The sequence below is a fragment of the Bombus pyrosoma genome, linkage group LG9, assembly GCF_014825855.1.
Source record: "Bombus pyrosoma isolate SC7728 linkage group LG9, ASM1482585v1, whole genome shotgun sequence".
NCBI lineage: Eukaryota > Metazoa > Arthropoda > Insecta > Hymenoptera > Apidae > Bombus > Bombus pyrosoma.
In genome coordinates, this window is record NC_057778.1 from 9220140 (window position 1) to 9239739 (window position 19600).

Genomic DNA, 19600 nt, shown 5'->3' on the forward strand with positions numbered 1-19600 from the left:
TTTACTCTTTGTATTATTGTCTCGTTTGTCATGTACAAAGTGAGAGGATACCTGATTTTTTTACGTCAAATCCTCCTCCGTTTCTCTAAACCAACGAGTTAAACAAATCTCTAGCCATCTTCTTTCTCAATCTGTCGCTAACTAAAACCGTCATAACCATTAACCGAGAAACTTAAAACTTCCTGCAAGCGATAGAGACAAATCAAATCCAGCATCCTATGTTCCTTGTACCGACGAATCGGAAAAATCTCCAGCCACGTATCTTCCTACGCTGTTAATTTAATTCCCAATCTTCTCGCGATAATTATCGCTATACTTTTTAACTCAGAGACGTAAAATTTCCTTCAGGAACAGTCAAAATCCTCCTTCTCAGCTCCATCTTCATCTTACATCTTCCTAAACCGACAAACGTCGAAGATATTCGAAATAGCGGCAGAGAATGTTCGTTATACCCTCTTTTAAATTCACCAATTGATCGAACCTTCGATACCAACATAACGCAAAGGAACGGAGACACAGAGTAACCTACGATAAATGTCAGGATCGGTGGCAAAGATCGTGGGACGAGGCATCGAACCGTGTTACGCCCGTTTCGGCGCGTACTTCTTTCCTCAACGGTCAGAACATCGGTAAAATCCAGCTATCGAAAGCAGATCGATCCACGCAACGTTGTCAGCTCCCTCGAGGTGTTCCTCGGCTGGCTAACTTTATCGGGCCCGCTCTACTTTCCATTTTAATTGCGAGCACCTGGGATTCTTCGATGGAATCCGACGACTGTAAACGAATGGCAGATGCGACGTGTCCGCGCGAATGGTGGGATCCTACGTCTGTAAACGTCGCTGGCGACACTTTCCACTCGAATGGTTCGTCGACGGGACTGGCAGACGTTTTCTAGGTGAATGGAACGGGGATTCTGGATAGTCGGTTGATACCAATCGACGGAGAAATGGGAGAACGAAGGGTGATCAGGTACGGTTCTGACGTGTTTGAAAGTCTCATTACGTGGTATAAGTTGTACCAATATCGAGGAGATTGGAGTGGTTTGCAGAGAAGGGCAGAGGATGTGCTTAGAGATTTTGGAGTTGTATCGATTCAATTGGTTTCGATTGAACTTTTCATGGATACAACTAAAAAGAAGCATCCTAAGTAGAGATTCGTTCCATCCTGTAAATATTATAACGTATTACGCGTATTCCGTATATTTTTCAATTTTGCCCAAACGAATAAACTTCTGCCTATAATAAAATACCAAAACTATACCATTTGGCCAGTATGAACGAGCAGAATATAATCAGGAATATTCCTGCGACTTTCTTCTATAAACTTGGCGTTTGTTACAGCCAAGTTTGTATTGGTGCAGCCTAAATTTAGTATTGGAAGAAGGCTAAAGGCACCCTGTATCCTATCCAGACAACTGTTCAAAAGATAAATTATTTAAAAAGATACCGTAGCTGTACCATCACGAGAATCTTTACATTCCAGAACTAATAATTTTCGTATTATCGTAACTTTTACGATAACTTTTATTTTCCAATTTTCAAAATCGCGCTATATCATCAAAAATTCGCGGAAACCAAATGTTCCATCTTCGTTACTCGTATATCGTGTAGCTTACCAAATTTCCTTGTTGTCAGAGGCGCGGCAGAAATTCCTCTCGCGGAGGGATGACCGATGCGTGTATTGGCGCGGGTGAGAGGTGGAAAGCGAGAAGAAGAAAGGTAAGAGGTGCGGATCCCTTCCCTTTCGTCCAGAAGCTTGGAAGAAGACTCGAGAGGAGATCGGTGTAGTCGCAGTGCATCGGCTGCTACACGCTGGCCGAACGTTCGACGTCGGACACCTTCGCCGGGACACTCATGCAACGTGCGACAAAATGCCGACCACGCTGCCCGTTCTGTGTAAGTGTCGTCAACGTGAACAGGAATCCGATTTCGACCGCGTTCTATCGTATAGCGTACGATGCGAGGCCGATTCCTCCGAGGCTACGCTCGACTTCGACCGAGTCAGATCGATTTACCTGTATGGGAAACGTAGGTCTTTTCCCTCAGCGACAGGTAAGAGCTGTCCATTGGTTAGTCCAAGAAGGTGTAGAAATCGTCTCGAAACGAAGATCGAATCGTTTGTTAACGGATGACCTTAGAAGGTGTTCGGTTGACGAGGGTTTGACGTGGTTTGACATAGTTTGAGGTGTCTGGCTCGTAGTTAATTCGTGGTGCTGGATTAATGGTTGGTTAATGAAGCATTCCGCGATTGATTGATGGTGTTCGCTCTATGGTTATTTAATTCGTAGGTGTTGGATTACATCGTGTACCTAATTTGTACAGCAGCGGTTGTTTGATTTGTGGTGTGCGGCTTGTGGTTGATCTGTTAGTTTGGGATTAAGGTTAGATATTTAATTAACGCTTGATACAAAGTGTCCACAGTTGAATAGTGGTATTCGGTTTATGGTTGTCTGATTCATAGTTGTTGCATTGTAACGTTTAATTTGTTTGATTTGTTTGAAGATACGTGGTTCGCGATTAGTCCGCTGTATTCGATTTTCAATTCGAAATTAAAGTTACATGTTTGATTAATAGTTGGCGCGAACTATCTGTAATCGAATCGCGATATTCGATTTATAGTTGTTTCATTCATGAATTATCTGATTCGTAGTTACTGGATCGCACCGTGTTTGCTTTGTATGGTATACTTATTTGTTCCAAGGTGTACAGTTTGTGGTTGATTCGAGAAGTCCCACTTTTTATGTACCAGTACATCTGACCTGCGATATCGTATTTATAGTCGGATTGAAGTCGATTTTTACTCGCGTTAACTTTGTGTTGCGTCTTGCATTAACATGTATTGAAAGGTTCGACTTAAATCTTTATCGAAACGTTTGACTCCTATCCGAAAGGTGATTGAATGTAAAGAAGGAATGTCTACAAGAAGTGACGAGTATATTACAATGACGGCAATGGATATATTTACGCGTTGGTTGATAGCTTTTGTGTGCTCAGTGACGGTCGAAGAAAAAAGCATAGCTATTGAGTAGTTTGACAGCTATATTTTTAACAGAAGTATGAAGCTGATGTTAGTTAAAGATGAGAGAATGTAAAAAGAGACGAATAGATACTTTAATGGTAGAACTACCTTCGGTATAAACGAACTATCTCAAGTAATGACGATCAAGTATCTCTGACAATCCTTTAAATCTTAATTTAAACCGTAATTAATAAAATTAAAAATGTCGTCTATAGGTCAAGGCAGTGAAGCGATTAGATACAAAATAGTAAAGTTCACGATTCCTAAGCTAAGTACAGTCTTGTTGCCGATTCCTCACGAGACTTGCCCCGTACTGTTTATACTTTGTATCGTACGTAACTGTAGCTGTGTATCAACAATTTTCGGTTCGCCCCGAGTCACTTTCGCAGGTTTGCCTCGTACTGTCTGCACATAAATTTATAGACGATGAATATTCAGGAATTATGTCAACATGAATATTCTATAAGCATGAAGCACCGAGTGCAAAATAATTTGCTTCATCTTCGCCTAATTCTCAATTCATTCATACTTCTTAACAGAATTCAGAAATAACGAGCTTCACCGGAATTAATCTATTGGAAGCCCATTGTTCCAACATTGCGGGTGTTGCGTGGGCGTAACTTATTTCGTTTGGCATTTACTTGGCGAATAAATTGGTGAAATAATAGATCTGTCTTCCATGATATAACAATGAACTCTGAGATATTTTATTTACTCTTCCTCTCGAAAGTTTGCAGCAGGTTAAGAATCGAACGGGCAGTTCCTTCGATAAATAAATATTATAATATTATTCCTCTATAGTATTGAAGTTAATTATATCTAATTATATGTAAAAACGAAAATTCTATAGTTATGATATTCCGATCTGTCGGAAAAACACACGGAAAAGTATGTTCTGCCCAAAAAGAGAAAAGTGTGTCAAACATTTGAACCTGATTGTGTATGCAACAAACTTCGAAATAATTTTGTTTAATCTGCGATATATGTTAAATCTGCAGTTCCGTTTTCGCACGATACAAGTGAAATCTTGGTGATTCGTGAACTGCACGAGAGACAGGAACACAGGAGAGTAAATATATTCTCACGATTCTACTCGGTGTATACAACGAAATTCTGTTACGATTGTACGAATGAACGAGAGATTCAATTGATCGGAAGTAACATGCAGATTGCTACGATAGATTAGATAAAATGCAGATTGGAATTTTTGCTGTCGTAACTTCTTAAGAGTCCTCGTGCATCTGATAGAAGTTGCTTATTAGTTAAAGTATTATCATTCTGCCGTGACTTTTTCATTTCTACGGGTTACGTTCTTGAGATATATTTTAATTATGTTCTTAATTAAAAGTCTTTAATTAATATCGCGGAAAAGAAGATAAGATTCTTTGTTAGCGTTTTTATCTTTATTTTTAAGCGTTTCTTCCATTTTAATGAAATGGAACCTTTTCTATTTTAAGTGAAAAAGATATTCCAATTTGTCGATATATTTAATGGATCGCGTGTAAATTACAGAAGGATGATCTTGTAATTATTTCGCTCGTTACAATTCATTCTTTACATCGAATATACATGTAGAAATTGCGTAACATCCTTTCACGGATAAATTCTCACCGTCACCCGTGCATCAATCAGTAGCTGATCGAATTGCAATTGAATTTAGCGTGGCTACTGGTTTCTTCGTGACGACAGTGAGAATGGAGCGTGAATGAAACAAAGAGCTGAATAGAGCAGTAAAGGCAGTACAAACTTTGAAATAGTCAACTTCGACGAAGTTGAAACAAATTACACGCGAAGTATCGAATAATTTCTTAATCGTAAATATTATTTGAGAAATGTTAAGAAATTGAAGAAATTAGGTATTAGCAGGTTATTTCAAGGAATAGAAAAATTACTGAATACTTGTACGTCATCTTAAATATTATTTTACCTTTTGAAACAAATAAAATCTATTTCAAGTAACATATTTGTTCTTTTTAAATTGGTATAATTTTACACGATAAAAAGTTGAAAAGCATAGAAAGGGTAAGAGATTGGAGTTAAGTATGAAAAAGCAGAAACAATCTCAACGAAATAAAATAAAATAAAATAAAAGGATTCTAACTTTCGAAAAATTAACTGAATTACGTAATAAGTATACTAAACAGTATCTAGATACTGTTACGAACGAAACATCCGTAATTAAAAATGCAAACGAGTGACTTTTAACATGAAAACTTAACCGAATGACCTGGTCTTTCACGATTTACGGTATGCGCGGCTTCCAACTTCTTAACCATCCAACTTCGTGACCTTTCTTGCGTTCATCTTTTTAATGCCAACATCTGACGCGAGTATAGAGCCGCGCAAGAAACATTTTTATCTCCCGAACAAGAGTATCAACCGTGTGGAATCCATGGAACTCTGATTCTGAACGATAATTGCCCCTCCCACGACACGCGATCCCGTTATCTCGCATTCTCAATGACATCATTGAGCGCTATACTTTTTTAATTGGGTTACACGCGAGAAAGCGTCCGACACAAAACCTGAAACTGCTCTCCTACGTCTTTTTTTTAGATGTATTTTTAGACTGTATACATTTATAGATTTCTATATTCTAGTGGATTAATTAAAGAATATTTTTCTATGAAACAGGATTATGCTACAAATGTTACGCGATAAAATTCCTTCATTTTTAAGTTATGCCGCGAATTTTCAACCACGCTGTAATTATAATTATTTTTTCGAATTATAAGATTGGAAATAAAACGAGAACTATATCATCTTCGAAACATTTATCAATAGAAATGCCTACGTTAAATAAGAAGAAACACGATAAAAGTAGAGAGAAATTTAATTAATGAATCTACATCGTAAAAATGAAACTGAACTTTGAGAGAAGTACAGTCTTTAAATTATATTTCCCTCGAATTGATCTACCCGTGCTACCAATTACGGGTTAAATATCTTGAAACAAAAGCAGGCAGTTCTTTCACAAGATCAGTTTAATTAACATGTGCCGCTACGTTTCGTAAAAAGTAAAAAATTTGCGTCAAGATTCAGTTACCTGTGTAAATAAATCGAAAAGACTATTCTTTCTCCTATTCTTCTTGTCAAGTCTATAAAAATATTGTACGATACAGCCATTATATCTTAAATTATAGTCACTGGAGTACAGGTTAATGATGCACTCAGTGCGTCACTAGAATTTCGTCACAAGGATTCTTTTCGTAATAAAATGGAAGCAAGCAAATGTCTGTGTTTCAGTAACCAGAGTGTGCGTCAGAGACGATGGAAATTCAGTGTTGTGAGTTAACGCAACTCGCGGCCCGCAAATATGAATTATAATAGTTGCGACTATACAGCGGTGACGAAACGTCGCCAGAGATTCTACTGACAGAATCACGAATTACGTAGAACGAAGAAGGCAGAAAAAATAGCAGCGATCATTAAGGAACAGTAGGTGTTTCTCCGAAATTACCTTAAACGCTAAATTGTCAGGTCAAGCGACTAAGGCAGAGACTTTCGTGGTAGACTCGTCGCAATTCAATTTTCTGTTTGTGTCCTCGAGACAAACAGCGAAAAGACTTTAGAATCTTAATAAATCATGGCCTTTTCACGGAACTACCGTTGAAACGAAGATTAATCGAACATTTTAACTAGTTTTTGGGACAAACGATAGTTCCAGCTCGAAGAGTTAATGAAATTAAAAAAATATATGTGTATATATATCTGTATGCGTGTTAGAATCCTGCTTTAAGGTATTGGGTTGGCAACCGAATAGCTTCAAATAGTTTTTGAGACGATTAGTAGCTTGTGGTCAAAAGGATGAGGAAAATGAGAAGTTAATACACGAGGATGTTACTAAATTATATTGGTCGGATAATATTGGTTAACAAATTTGTTAAATAACTAGTGGCCTGTGGTTAGAGAGACGATGGAAGTACCAAATGAATATGTACGTGTTAGAATCTTAATAAATCACAGTGTTTTCGTTAAATTATTGTTGAAAAAATTCTAGTCAGTCGCCTTAACCAATTTCCTTTGAACGAATAATAGATTGCATGTAAGGAGCAATGAAATTAAAAAACAAATTATTACGATCCTAGTAAATCACGGCTTTTTCATCAAACTGTCATTATAACCTGTTTCTTGAATAAATTGATCAGCACTGCTTTATTATGTATATAATTTTAGTAAACCGGGTATCGAAGAAATCGAGACGAGCTGACCTCGTTCAGTCTCTCAAAGACGACGACGAGGACGAGAAAACAAATCGATTTAATTAATCTAATTGAAATAATTATAAACGACTGTCTAATCGATTACGAGAGACGCGAACGTTTAACGCTATTAATAGCGAAAGCCCATCATCGGATAACGCTAATCAGTCGTTCGCGCTCGCTAACATCTCGAAAATTGATCGAAATTCCCTACTTTTACTTGCGCCTTGGCAAACTTTCGAATTCGTTTCGCGACATAGAACGCGTTCTTTCTCTTACGACGAACAAAACGTGCTAGCTTTTTCAACGCACGTTCAAATATTCTCGAAATAGAGCGCTCGAGTACTGGTTCTAACGTACTAAACGAGTCACCTCGAGTGGTTCGCTTTCGAACTCGATGGATGCCTATAACCGGATCGTGAGGCTATTGTCTCGCTCGACTTTGTTGTTTTACATGATTGGATGACAGTCGAGGGAAAGATGGTCATTAGAAGCGACGAGCTGTGAATGAGTGTATCGATTAGAGGGGAATCGTAAAGGGGCGATGTTTTGTTGTTGCGGGGGATCCGGCGTTGGTGGAGCAGCGATGTACGCGTATGTAACGCGAAGTAGAAAGTGGAATTCGCGGATCGGGAGGAGACGATAAGCGGCTACGCCATGCGTTTCCTTTGCAAGCGTTGGAAATGGAAATAAACGCTGCTGTATCGACCGAGACACCGGGAAAACTGGCAGATCCGAAGCTTGGGAATTCAAATGTTGAAATTAATCTTGCGGGGTACAAGAGGAATTTGAAAAAGTTCGCAGATTAATCTCTCGAAGGACGCATTTTTTAAAGTCAAAAAGATATAAACTTTTTGCGAACAAGAACCGGTGTATCCTACGATCGAAGATTGAGTGTATAACTGCTGCAATTCATCACGCGGAAGGCGAGAAGAATTTTAAAAAGTTTGCAGATTAACCTCTCCAGAGAGGCATTTTTTAAAGCTAGAAAGATATTTCTTCTTGCAAAGATGTATCGATATCCTCGATGTTCCATAAAGTGAACATAATTCCAATGGTTAACTGTGTTTTGTACACTATTTTTCTCAGACTATATACACGATTTTTATTCTACTTGGAATTATTATTATTACTATTATTATTATTATTATTATTATATTTTTAATCATTCGCCTATGTAACATCTCTAGTAGAGGCACTCCTCTTTGCACAGATCTCGTGACGCTGGTCTTATGCAACATTCATGGCAGTCTTGAACATGAAATTCCAAGGAGGAGCTTCCTGTCACGAAGAGCCATTGATGGTACCAGGGGGAGGTATTGCGTTCGTTTCGTTTCGCGTGTATTCACGCGAATGCGTGCGTACGATTAAACAAGCTTACGATGTCGTTTCAGGAAGTTCTTCGATCCGGAAGAAGAGGGAGCGTTCGACAGTTACGGATCTGCTGGTGGCCAGTACGATCCTTACCAAGAGAAAACAGGTAGATTGTTCGTTTCTTGTCATTTTTTTTCTATGAAATTCCTTACTAATTAACACGTAGTGATTTTAATGATTTAATTTTATGCCAATTAACCGTAAAATCACGAAATTCGTCGAAACGACGAATTATCTTGTTTTATCGAGATGCGACTTACAGGGGAACGTAACTTGAAATTGTAATTATCTTAACATTCGATCTCGTAAAATGATATAAAGTGACATCTAATCACACGAGATGATATATCGTTCGAATGATCTTATTTTAACAATGTCCTATATCGCCATGTGTTACTTAAAGTGTGAAAAATTTGTAACGTCTGGATTTCATATCGCTGCCAGATACTGTCAGCCATCGTAATGATTGATAAGTGGTTGAACAATGCTACCTAACAAAGTCGATGGCACTATGAATAGAAAGATCCTTAACAAGGAACGACGATAACTATCTGTAAAGTGATTTTATGAAAATAATCAGTCGGAGAATGGGGACGGGTCAAGGAGTCCCTTCGTTTTCTCGCAATTTCTAATATAAAAACTAAAATTGGCTTTCCATTAAATCTCCACTGCGCAGAAGAATTCTCGTTAACATTTCTCAATTTTCACCTTTAGATTTTATTTGCCTGCAATCACAGTTACTTTATTCTTGTGTCCCCATCAATTAATAACTTGTGACATCATTTTTATTCATTGACACGATTATTTAATACGTCTACAGTCAGCAAAGAGCATTGTCATACGAACGGAGGTGCCAATAAAAAGGACTCTCAATATGCTAATTCTGCGATGCTTAGGCGGTATAATGTTATTCATCTTGTTCCTTTTTCTTCGATTAATTACGTGTTGACACCGATTCCATCGATCGATGCTAGTGTTGTTAAAAACAGACACTCGTTATGAATGATCGATCATTAGAAACGAGGATTCGTGTTGCAAAATATTTCCAAGATTCTCCGTATTTTCTGCATCTCTACAACTTTATATTCTAATATTCTACGTATATTTTCAAGATTCTACGTGGCTTCTAAGCAGCCCACGAAAAGTACAAAATTACTACTCCTCTCAACAAGCATAAAACTGTTTAACGCAATGTACAATCAATCTTACACCAATCCGAAGAACTTCTCACTACGACGATAATCTATCAAAACGAGGCAAATTACTATCGACACTTTTAGCATTAAGTACAGAAATTACGAGGAAATCGATGGGTAAATCTAAATTGTTATACGAAGGTCCTCCACCAAAGATATAATTGCGAGTTACAGTCTCTTTTACAGGTACGAAAGAAAAATCCTGATTACCGAGATTATTAAAAATTTTTCTTTATTTTTCTACCTTCGCAAAGTACGAACTTACATAGTTAAATACCGAGTGATAGACGTTCCGTTTGATTAAAAAGCAGCAGAATCGTCGGACGAGGACATTATCAAGTGGCGTGAAAGGCGCTAGGTATGACGGATGATGGAAAAATCGCGCCATAGGTCACGTGAAACCTCTCGCGACTTACAAGAAGCAAACCAAAGAAATCACGTGTAGCGCCGTAAACGAAGTGAACACGTCCTGTTAAATGTCACACACGCTGGATTATCCTGACGAGGTGTTTTTCACGACCTTGACTCACCACGAGCCATTATGCCTCTTTATGTAAGGCCTGGCACGTGATGATTCAGTTTCTGCACGTGAAATCTGTGTTGGTCGAACCTTTCATTTTAATCATCGTTTATTCGGTTTTGAATATTTCTTTTCTGGCTGGGCAGATATTTTACATTTATACTTTCTACGATTACGTATTATCTTATCGAATTATATATGAATAACTTTGTCCTCTTTAAATAAATTCTATAACATACTGCACGGAGAAATGAATGAATAAAATTCAATCGATAATTTTTCCATTATTTAAAATCTACTATTATTGGATTTATCGTAATTTTACTTTATCTTAGAAGAAATGGATATTGAAATAAATATTTTATGGAACATAGAACAAAGAGATTTAGTCGAATTCCAATGATTCTTTACTTTTACGAAATGGATCACTTGTAGAATTCATCTAATGATCCGGTGGGGCACAAAAGAATTTTTAAACAATTTTTCACTAAAAAATCAGAGTCTGAAATTTGATATTTAGTTATCGAAAAAGTGAGAGTTTCTATGCTTTGCAAAAAGTTGGAGTTTTAAACAAACGTAAGTGTGTTTGTTCGAACAAACAATTAACAGGCCATTCATAGTCATCGTAACATTTAGCACAATTCAGAATGTATACCTTTCATTCTTAGCATATACGAGCACAGTCATCGCATCGTTCAAAGTTCATTGAAATGCTCACAGTCATTCGATGATATTTATTTAATGTCATGCTAAGATGATCTGTAAATGCTTGCCATTCTCTCCAATTTGTTGCTACGATATACAACATAATTTTGGAATATCTTCTCTGTCTTATCGTCGATAATAACCCGCAATATAAAATCAATAGCATCGTTATCCGATTCATTTGGGTAATATTATTCACGTTTATTAATTCGACGCTTCTTGTTCGACTATTAAGCGAGCAATGAATACTAAACGATTGTATGTTCTTTCCATTTTTTTGTTTTAGATTTGTCAGACATTAGGAGGAACGTGCCAGGAGAACCAGGTATTGATTATCCGGCATACACGACGCTCCCTCAGACAGGTTTCACGTGCGAGGGACGCTCACGAGGTGAATTAAATTGTTCCTTTTTCTACCTTCGTAAAACTTAGTATATGGTTGATACATCATTCCGGAATAAAAATCTTTACAAGATAAGAGATTTATTCGCATAGAATTTCATCATAAAGTTGATATAATTCTTACTTACTATTTATATCGTTACACATATATTGAATTATATTTTTGTAGTTAATATATCTAATTATCTTGAAACAAAGGTACTTTGTATAGTATAACTATACGATAAGTTTCAGAGAAATAATTAGAGCAATTAATTGTTAATCTAACAAGCTAACAAGCGTCTTGTAAGTATCCCGATTCTCGATGGATTTCCGATTTTTTCTTCTAGAAATAACATTTCTCTTTCTCTATTCCCGGAAACAATACATCGGCCACGTTGTTTTACAATTTTGTATTCGTAGTTTTTCGCTTAAATACTTGGGATTTTCAGATAATATAAGACAAAAGATTTCTGCAGTGACTGATATATAGAATCGAAGCGAATATGTTTCTAGATGCAATTCAATTCCTCGGAATAAAATCGAAACTGATCTACGTACACCTTTACCCTCAATTTCACTTCATAGTGCTGCGAATTACTACGTACAAGAAGAGATTCTGTTCGGACAGCTAATGCAACCACGTCAGAGTTAGTCAATTTTCACATAGCAATCAATGGTATGACCGCTTGATCTTAACCATTCAGGTCGAAAGAAAGCGGTTGAAATTGGCATCTATATTAATAAAATCCATAGATTGCTCGTCCGATTGCTTCTGCCAGAGTTCGTAGAAACGAAATTGAACGTATTTGTCGCGAATATCTTTCGAATCAAATGGAAGAGAATATTCACTTCCTCTATGAACAGAGCAGTAAAAGTAAGAAAAATCTCTAGATAACAATATGCTTAATAACAATAATATAATATCTTTTTTTAAATCTCAATTTCCTTTTGGGATTCCTATGTTTAATTACGTAAACTTTCTCATTTATAAAGAATTTTAAATCAATCGTATGAAACTACAATTTTCGGTATTACCCTGCTAAATTTAAATCCTGCGAAACGACATTTCGTATATACCAATTATTAATAAAAAAAAAATATTAAAACAAACACTCTGGGTTCCCAGAGTGTACGTATCCTATTAAAGATTCATGTGCATCAGCTCTATCCTACGACCGATTACCATTGATTCACACGTGTTTCGCGCTTTTCCACGTGCAGTATCGATGTCAAGGATGTCTCTCACGCATACGATGCTAGCATGTGCGACCTGCGAAATCCATTCGCAGTATTTTCTTCGGTTTCGCAATAGGTCAGCGTTTCACTAGCCGTGGGGCGAAACTTGTCGCAAAAATAGCACGAAAATGTTTGTCGATGTACTCTTCAGCTGGAATGGCAAACGTTCGCGTCGCCCAACGAAACGTATTTATCTTCGACTACGCGTGTTCGTTCAAGACCTGGTCTGAATCTTCTTCTTGCGTCTTATGAAAACTTTCAGCTCGTGGAACGTTGCCAGAAGCGAAGTAACGATAACAATTGAAACTTACGAAATTGTTGGAATTGTCAGAAAATTTTTATACAGAGTCGAAGAAGAGAGGTTCGATCTCCTGATTTGGATTAGATTCGAGTTAAGTTTGGATCAGATTGATAGAAATTGAAACTCGTCAAATCCAAACAGTCGCTGAAAATCTTCCAGAGAACTGTTAATATAATCCGATTAATAAAAATTAGGGGCTTTTAAACGTTCATCGACGAGAAAATAATCTTTTGCCAGTTTCACAATTCCTTGCTGTGAAAATAACAGGTTCGTTGGCGATTTCGTCCACAGACTTAATTACGGTTATGAACAACGACCATTTAGATAAGTGGCGCGAATATGAACGAGTTTCAGAAGGCAAAAGAAAGTACAGTCTCCGTGTAGTACTCTGTTATATAGTTTCTTTATTGAGCAATATCCTGATAATCTTGTACAGTTATACGATGTTCCTGCAGAAGCAACAGAATGTCGGCGAAAGCGACTCAACAATAAGATAAAGGCCAGACGGATAATCCAAACGATTCTGACGCGAGGCAATCGCCGTTCAGGAGCTTAGTATGCTGTTACTCAGCTGGTTACAAATCGGTACGGTGTTTGACTTCTGCCGATGGAAAATAGTGAAAGCTTATTTTTCAGAAGGAAGATTTTAGTTTTTTCTTTGCTTTGAAAAGGGAATTACTTTGAAGTTTATTTAAAATTAATTTTTTAATTCTGACATTTGATTAAAAATTTGTATAAAAAGAGGAGTTGATCAGTTTGAGTTCCGAATATTAAATTAAATCTACCCCATATGTCTGTGCGTGTAAAAAGATTAGCCAAAACTTGCAACGTCTTCTTGCAACGCATGTAATTGTAAATAAGATCCCGTCATTCTTTTCCAAATTTATCCGTGTTTAATGGAAAAGTGTTCGATTTTTCGTTATTTATTTCGTCCTAAATTTATAGAATAAAACGTCACGCGATTCGTGTTTCTTTATTTCATCCTATTTAGTCTTTTTTCAAGTTTTAGCAGCTTCTCGCTCGCTGGATGTTGGCCGTATCAAAAATTTGTCCACAAAATGGAAATTGTTTTTTTTCCTTATAAGTTTGTGACGTGACTTTTCCTGGTTGCTGGCTACCTTAGGCGACAAACAACACAATTATGATGACACTAATATGATTACAAAAAAAAAAATTAAAGACTCACATCCTCGATCTCTCTTTCTATCGACTCTATTGCAATAAATTGTTTGGTTTCTAAAAAGCTAAATCACGCTATCTTATAGTAAAATTAAAAAAATTTCTAACACATCCAACTGGCACTAAATCAAACGTAATTCTAAAATAAAAGTCGAAGCCTCACGACTTCGACTTTTCCTTCTTTCCTGAAAGAAACCTCGGTAACTACTTTTAATGCGTCATCCATCACTGTTACGTTCGATACACACGATATCCATTTTCTTGTCGAAAGAAATCGTGGCGAGCATTCACAGAATGAAGAAAGCAACTTAATTGAAATTTCCAAGCAGCAGGTCATGTCGCGATGAACACTGGGGCGTCTTTTGTATCGCGAGTCTAAACTCGCGGAAGAAACCGCGTTATTAGATAATTCAAAGGAAGAGAGAAAGATGTTGAACGAGCATAGAAACGCCGCCTCGCGTCCCTTACGTAACGAGCATCGTACCTAAACATTGCTTATTGCACGATTATTTTAAATTGAAAAAACAGAATAAAGGATCATTTAGGAGACAGGAGCACGGATTGACCAAGTATCGATTGAATAACGAATCGAATTGTTCATATTTCGTTCGGTAAGTCGTTGAAATTCTTTTGGAAGATATAGTGTTATTATCAGAATGGAAAATAAAGTACCCAGTTAGTCGTATTAAAAAATCGAAATTCAGGAAATTAGAATCTAAATTTCTCTACTAACTAAGAGAAAAATAGGGAAAAAGAATTAGAAAAGTTCTTCAAGTATGTGAAATGTTTTAGTCTTTTATAAAACTATGGATTAAAAATAATAATTGAAAGAATGATAGAGAGCTTTAGAAATGTCTGCCATCCGAACACTCGGATATTAAAAAAGCGGAGATATTGCAGATTTCGATATCGAAGGTTATTACGAAATCTCAGAATCTAAAAAAATAAGCATTTCTAATTTTCCTTAGGGTACTACGCGGACGAGGTAGCGGGATGCCAGGTTTTCCACGTGTGCCACGACGTATTGGTCTCATCCTTCCTTTGCCCCATAGGCTCTGTATTCAGCCAAAAGCTGCTCACCTGTGACTGGTGGACCAAAGTAGACTGTTCAGCTAGCAGCAAATACATAGACGTGAATCGTAACAGTTACCAGCAAGACGACGACGAGATGATTCGAAACGCTTACGCAATGATCAGTCTTCAATCAGGAACAGATGTGACCAAGGATGGTCTGGTGGATCCTGATCGAACTGGAAGCGTGGTGGACTATCAGAGAGGTCCAGGAAGAATCCTCGACTATTCTTCGGTTGACACAACAGGAAACGACTTGAGGACCAATTTCGAAGACTATCGTAGACCCGCCAATCGAGATTTCCTGCCACCCTATCAGCTCAAAGACAAAAAGCCGGAAACTAGTGGAAATTATCAAGGCAAATTCTATTCTAGCGAGAAATCCAGGTCTCCCTACGAAGATTCGCCGATTATTCGAGTTCAGAAGATCGACGATCCAGGATATGGAAACCAGAGGAACAAAGATTTCCAGGAGACCTATCGAAGGCCCAACGAGTTCACCAATCAGTTCCAACCATCTTACGCACCTACCGTACCGACTGTCACCACTACAACTAGGAGATTTTACTCTCCAACTGTCCCTACGACATTCAAATCGTCTACTTTGGCATACAACAAGTTGGACCAGGCGATAGACAGCTCTGAATATTATCTTTCGCGCAGTAGATCAAACAGCTTCGTCACTCCTCCTACCAGAGTCTTCTCGAACGACGATAAGAGTAGACAGGATTTAGGAAGAGACTTGAAAATATCTGAAGCTGTTTCTTTGAGGAAACCGAACAGAGATGATGATTATAGTCGTCAGGAGAGTTACGAGTATGATTATGACGATGTCAATAGCGACGAAACGAGAGACGAACGTCCTAAAGAGAGATTCCAGGTGAGGGTTCTCGACGATTTTAATTACAATCGCACCAAAGTGTCGAACGGAGGAAGTTCTTTGTTTGATAGGGTCTACGCAGGATTCAATCACAACAGCAACGACGAAGAATCTCTGGACGACTTCGAAACGAGGGGTAGCATTGGTCTAGGCCACGCGTTTCATCAGTCGTTCAGGGGAATCTCAGTCGACGAACAGAATCCTGCGAGAGACGAAACCAAAGTGTACGGTGAAACTCAAAGAGGAATTAATTTCAATAAAGAGGAGATTAAGTACACCTTGGTTAGACCGGAGCCTACGCGTTATCCCGGAGAAAAGAAAGAGGAAACGACTGAACAATACCAAAGAAACGATCAAAGAGACACCAAAACGAATAGGGAAGAATTTCTGAATAATTTCAATACTTTTCCATCAACGACCGCTTCGTCAATTATCGAAAGTACCATCAAAGCAAGTACGAGTCTTCACGAACCACGTTCTTCCATATCAAATGGATCGAGTGATTTGAACAATTCTACTGACGTAAATTCCGAATTTTTTAATGAGAAACATTCCATCGATACAGAGAACAGTGGTTCTCAAACCTCTGGACCAGTCGAATTTCTAGAATCTCCTCAAAAGACGCAAAGTAAGTTCCAAATAAAGGTGCCAGATCTACTTGAAGGATCCACTTTATTTAATCGTTACACGACTCAGAATGATGAACTTAGTTCAAGAACGACAGAGATACCGAGGTTCCAGAGCATTGGTTCCGACGATCATGTCGATCAGTCTACTTCTTTCGATAGAAACACAGGAGTAACGAGCAATTATGGAAACATAGAGATCTCTGAAGACTCCAGTTTGCAGAATCATGGTAGTACAGTGGCTAGACCCCTAGTACCCTCCACTGGGTCGTGGTTTTCTTCCTCTTTCTCTGATCAATCGAATACCAAAAGTCCGACGAAAGATTACACCAGACCCGAAGAAGGTGAATCTCCTCACACAAATCATTTTGATCTTTCTTTCAAATCTACGAATGGCACTGAAGAGAAACTTGAGGATAATAAAAAGAGTGAACTTCGGTTTACCACAGATGATGCTGTTCAGAATTCCAGGATGATCCCTGTGAGTGCAAGCACCGTATCTCCGCCAAAGATTATAAAAGCTATAACAACCTCAGGTTTCGTCAACTCCTCAGGAAGCGTTTCAATAATTAAAACCCCCGAAGAATTGTCGACACAGGGACCGATCAGAATTTCGACATCTCCCGTGACTAAATCCGTTGATATTGAATCTTCGGTGTCAACTTTCAGACCTGTAACGCATAGGAGCATAGAATCAGGCAGAAGCTTGAAAGAGAAGTCGAAAGATGACAGAGATAGCGTAGAAGCTTCGACCGTGAATTCTTTACTTGGGTCCATCATGCCAGAAACTTTAAAGCACATCGAAGAAGCTATAGAGAAGAATAATTCGCCTTACCAAGTGACGTTGACGATGAACAAAGGCGTAGAGCTGATACCTACAGGACAAGATATAATTAGCAAACTGATAGCCCAACAGGGCAAAGAAACGTCGACTCTCAATGACGAGATACACGAACTAGAAATAATTAAATCTTTGGAGCCAGAAGTTCATAGAATGACAGAGTTACAGATCACTGCGACGAATATTTCGGACGTGAGAAATGCGTCTAACTTCGGAAACGATTTTATCAGTTCCGATCTAACCGATTTTAAGAGAAATAACCTGAATACAGTCGGTCTTCTTCAACTGATGTCGGAATTAATGAAGCAAGACCGAGTTCCTCGACCATTTTCCCTGTCAGTCGCTCAAAATCCGGAGCTACAGACAGTAAATTCGAACGTGCAACAACCGGATGAAGCGACATTTAGGTCTCAAGAGAGTTCTACGCTGTCGAACTCGAAAACTTCTGTGCCTCGATCGAAAGAAGGGATTCTGGGTCAGCTAGAGCAGCATTTCGGAGAACCTCTTTACAGAGAACAGAAAAAAATATTTGATCTTCCTGAGAAACAGAGGTCGATTGATTTCCAGACTGCAGTTCTTCTTAGGAACACGAACAAATACGAGGAATCGAGCACCGACAAGACGATCGTGCCGATTGCTCAAACGAATTCTAAGATAGATATTGGATCGACGACGACATCCACGCCGAAGACCACGTTTACCACGAAATCTGAGAAGACTGTGGTGAAAACAGAATTTGTTCCATCGATTGGATTCTCTTTTGACACCGACGAGGGTAGAGAAGAATACGTGGAGGCTGTTTTAGGTGGTCTGATCGAGCCACAGGCAGCAGAAAGTCAGAAGAAAGAAATTATCTTGAAAGAGAAACCAGAGGAAGAGACGTTTTTAAAAAAGAATGAAACAACAAAAAGTGTCCCAGAAGAGATTTAAGGGTTGTTTCTAGGATGATTTTTCCAAGGATGAACTTAGGTTTAGAACGAAATCTGTGATGTCCTGCCGTTTCGTGCTTTTTATGATAGATCTTCTCGACCATCTTTTTTCTTCTCCTTTAATCGATATTTTTGAATATTTTCTTTTCTATTCTCGGGGCTATTACGAGTTTGAGACTTTTGTAATTAACGTCCCTTCCTTCGTGATTGAAAAATATAACGAATCATTGAATGCAGAGGGATTATGGTATGATAATTGGAAGTGGGGGATTAATAGTTTTTGTTACTATTTATGTCGCGAGAGAATTAAAAATTTCTTTCCTCCTTCTTATCGATTGAGAGGATTACAAGTGCGAAATTTCTATGAAATTAACGTTCCTTGTTTCGTGATTTAAAATTTCAACGAGCTTTTGATGGAAGTCTTGGAAGACGGAGATTAATATTTCTTGTTACCATTTACGTCGTAAGCGAAGAAAAAGGGCTGATATATAATTAGTTTCATTAACCCTTCCTAGGATATTCTTACTTTTAATTAAAGCGACTAACATAACAGCGAGTTGGGCGTAAAATGTCTTTAAGGTTTTAAGATAGAACTAGACGTAACATGTATAAAATGGTAATTATATTATCGTTGTTGATAAGATCTATCATTGGTATTCAGAAAAACAATATCGTTACTACTTGATAATACAAAGTACGTTTTACTAACTTGATAACCTACCAATGACAAGGAACAGGGTTTCGATACTGTAAACTATAGATTCGTAGATGTGTGTGTTAATGTATGTACGAGTGTGCAAGAAGCAATAGTAATTATACGACTATTAAATTGTACCTTATGTAACCCAACATTCTAATGATTCTTAAATATATCCTATCGTTGCGAAGAACAGCTTCTTTATTTCCTTTTGAAATTCCTTTAGACTTGAAAACTTTGAATCTTTTTGAACTTGGTCATTTAAAATTTAGAATTCGATAAGTTTGAAACTTTAAGATATCTTACAATTCGAAATTTTGAAAACTCGGAAATCTGGAGTTTAGAAACTGAAAGATTCGAAAATAACAAAATTATTCGATTAAATATTTTTTAAATACAAACATTCGAGATTTAAAAATCAACGTTTCGAAATTCTCAAGG

General features: G+C 37.7%; 1 protein-coding gene across 1 annotated transcript; it reads left to right on the forward strand.

The window, feature by feature from the left end:
• The first annotated feature begins 819 nt into the window (after positions 1-819).
• On the forward strand, positions 820-19341 carry LOC122570712. Its single transcript, XM_043733443.1, has 6 exons — positions 820-969; positions 1635-1895; positions 8434-8536; positions 8615-8700; positions 11302-11406; positions 15084-19341. The coding sequence occupies exons 2-6, from the start codon at positions 1871-1873 to the stop codon at positions 18461-18463; spliced, it is 3699 nt and encodes a 1232-aa protein (XP_043589378.1). The 5' UTR covers positions 820-969; positions 1635-1870; the 3' UTR covers positions 18464-19341.
• The last annotated feature ends 259 nt before the right edge of the window (positions 19342-19600 follow it).

Excerpts from the sequence above, each read along its gene's own strand:
- LOC122570712 (XM_043733443.1), top strand. The coding sequence starts at position 1,871 with ATGCCGACCACGCTGCCCGTTCTGT. Across the intron at positions 8,537-8,614 it reads ATTGATGGTACCAGGGGGAG|GAAGTTCTTCGATCCGGAAG; the intron begins GTATTGCGTTCG and ends ATGTCGTTTCAG. Across the intron at positions 8,701-11,301 it reads TCCTTACCAAGAGAAAACAG|ATTTGTCAGACATTAGGAGG; the intron begins GTAGATTGTTCG and ends TTTTTGTTTTAG.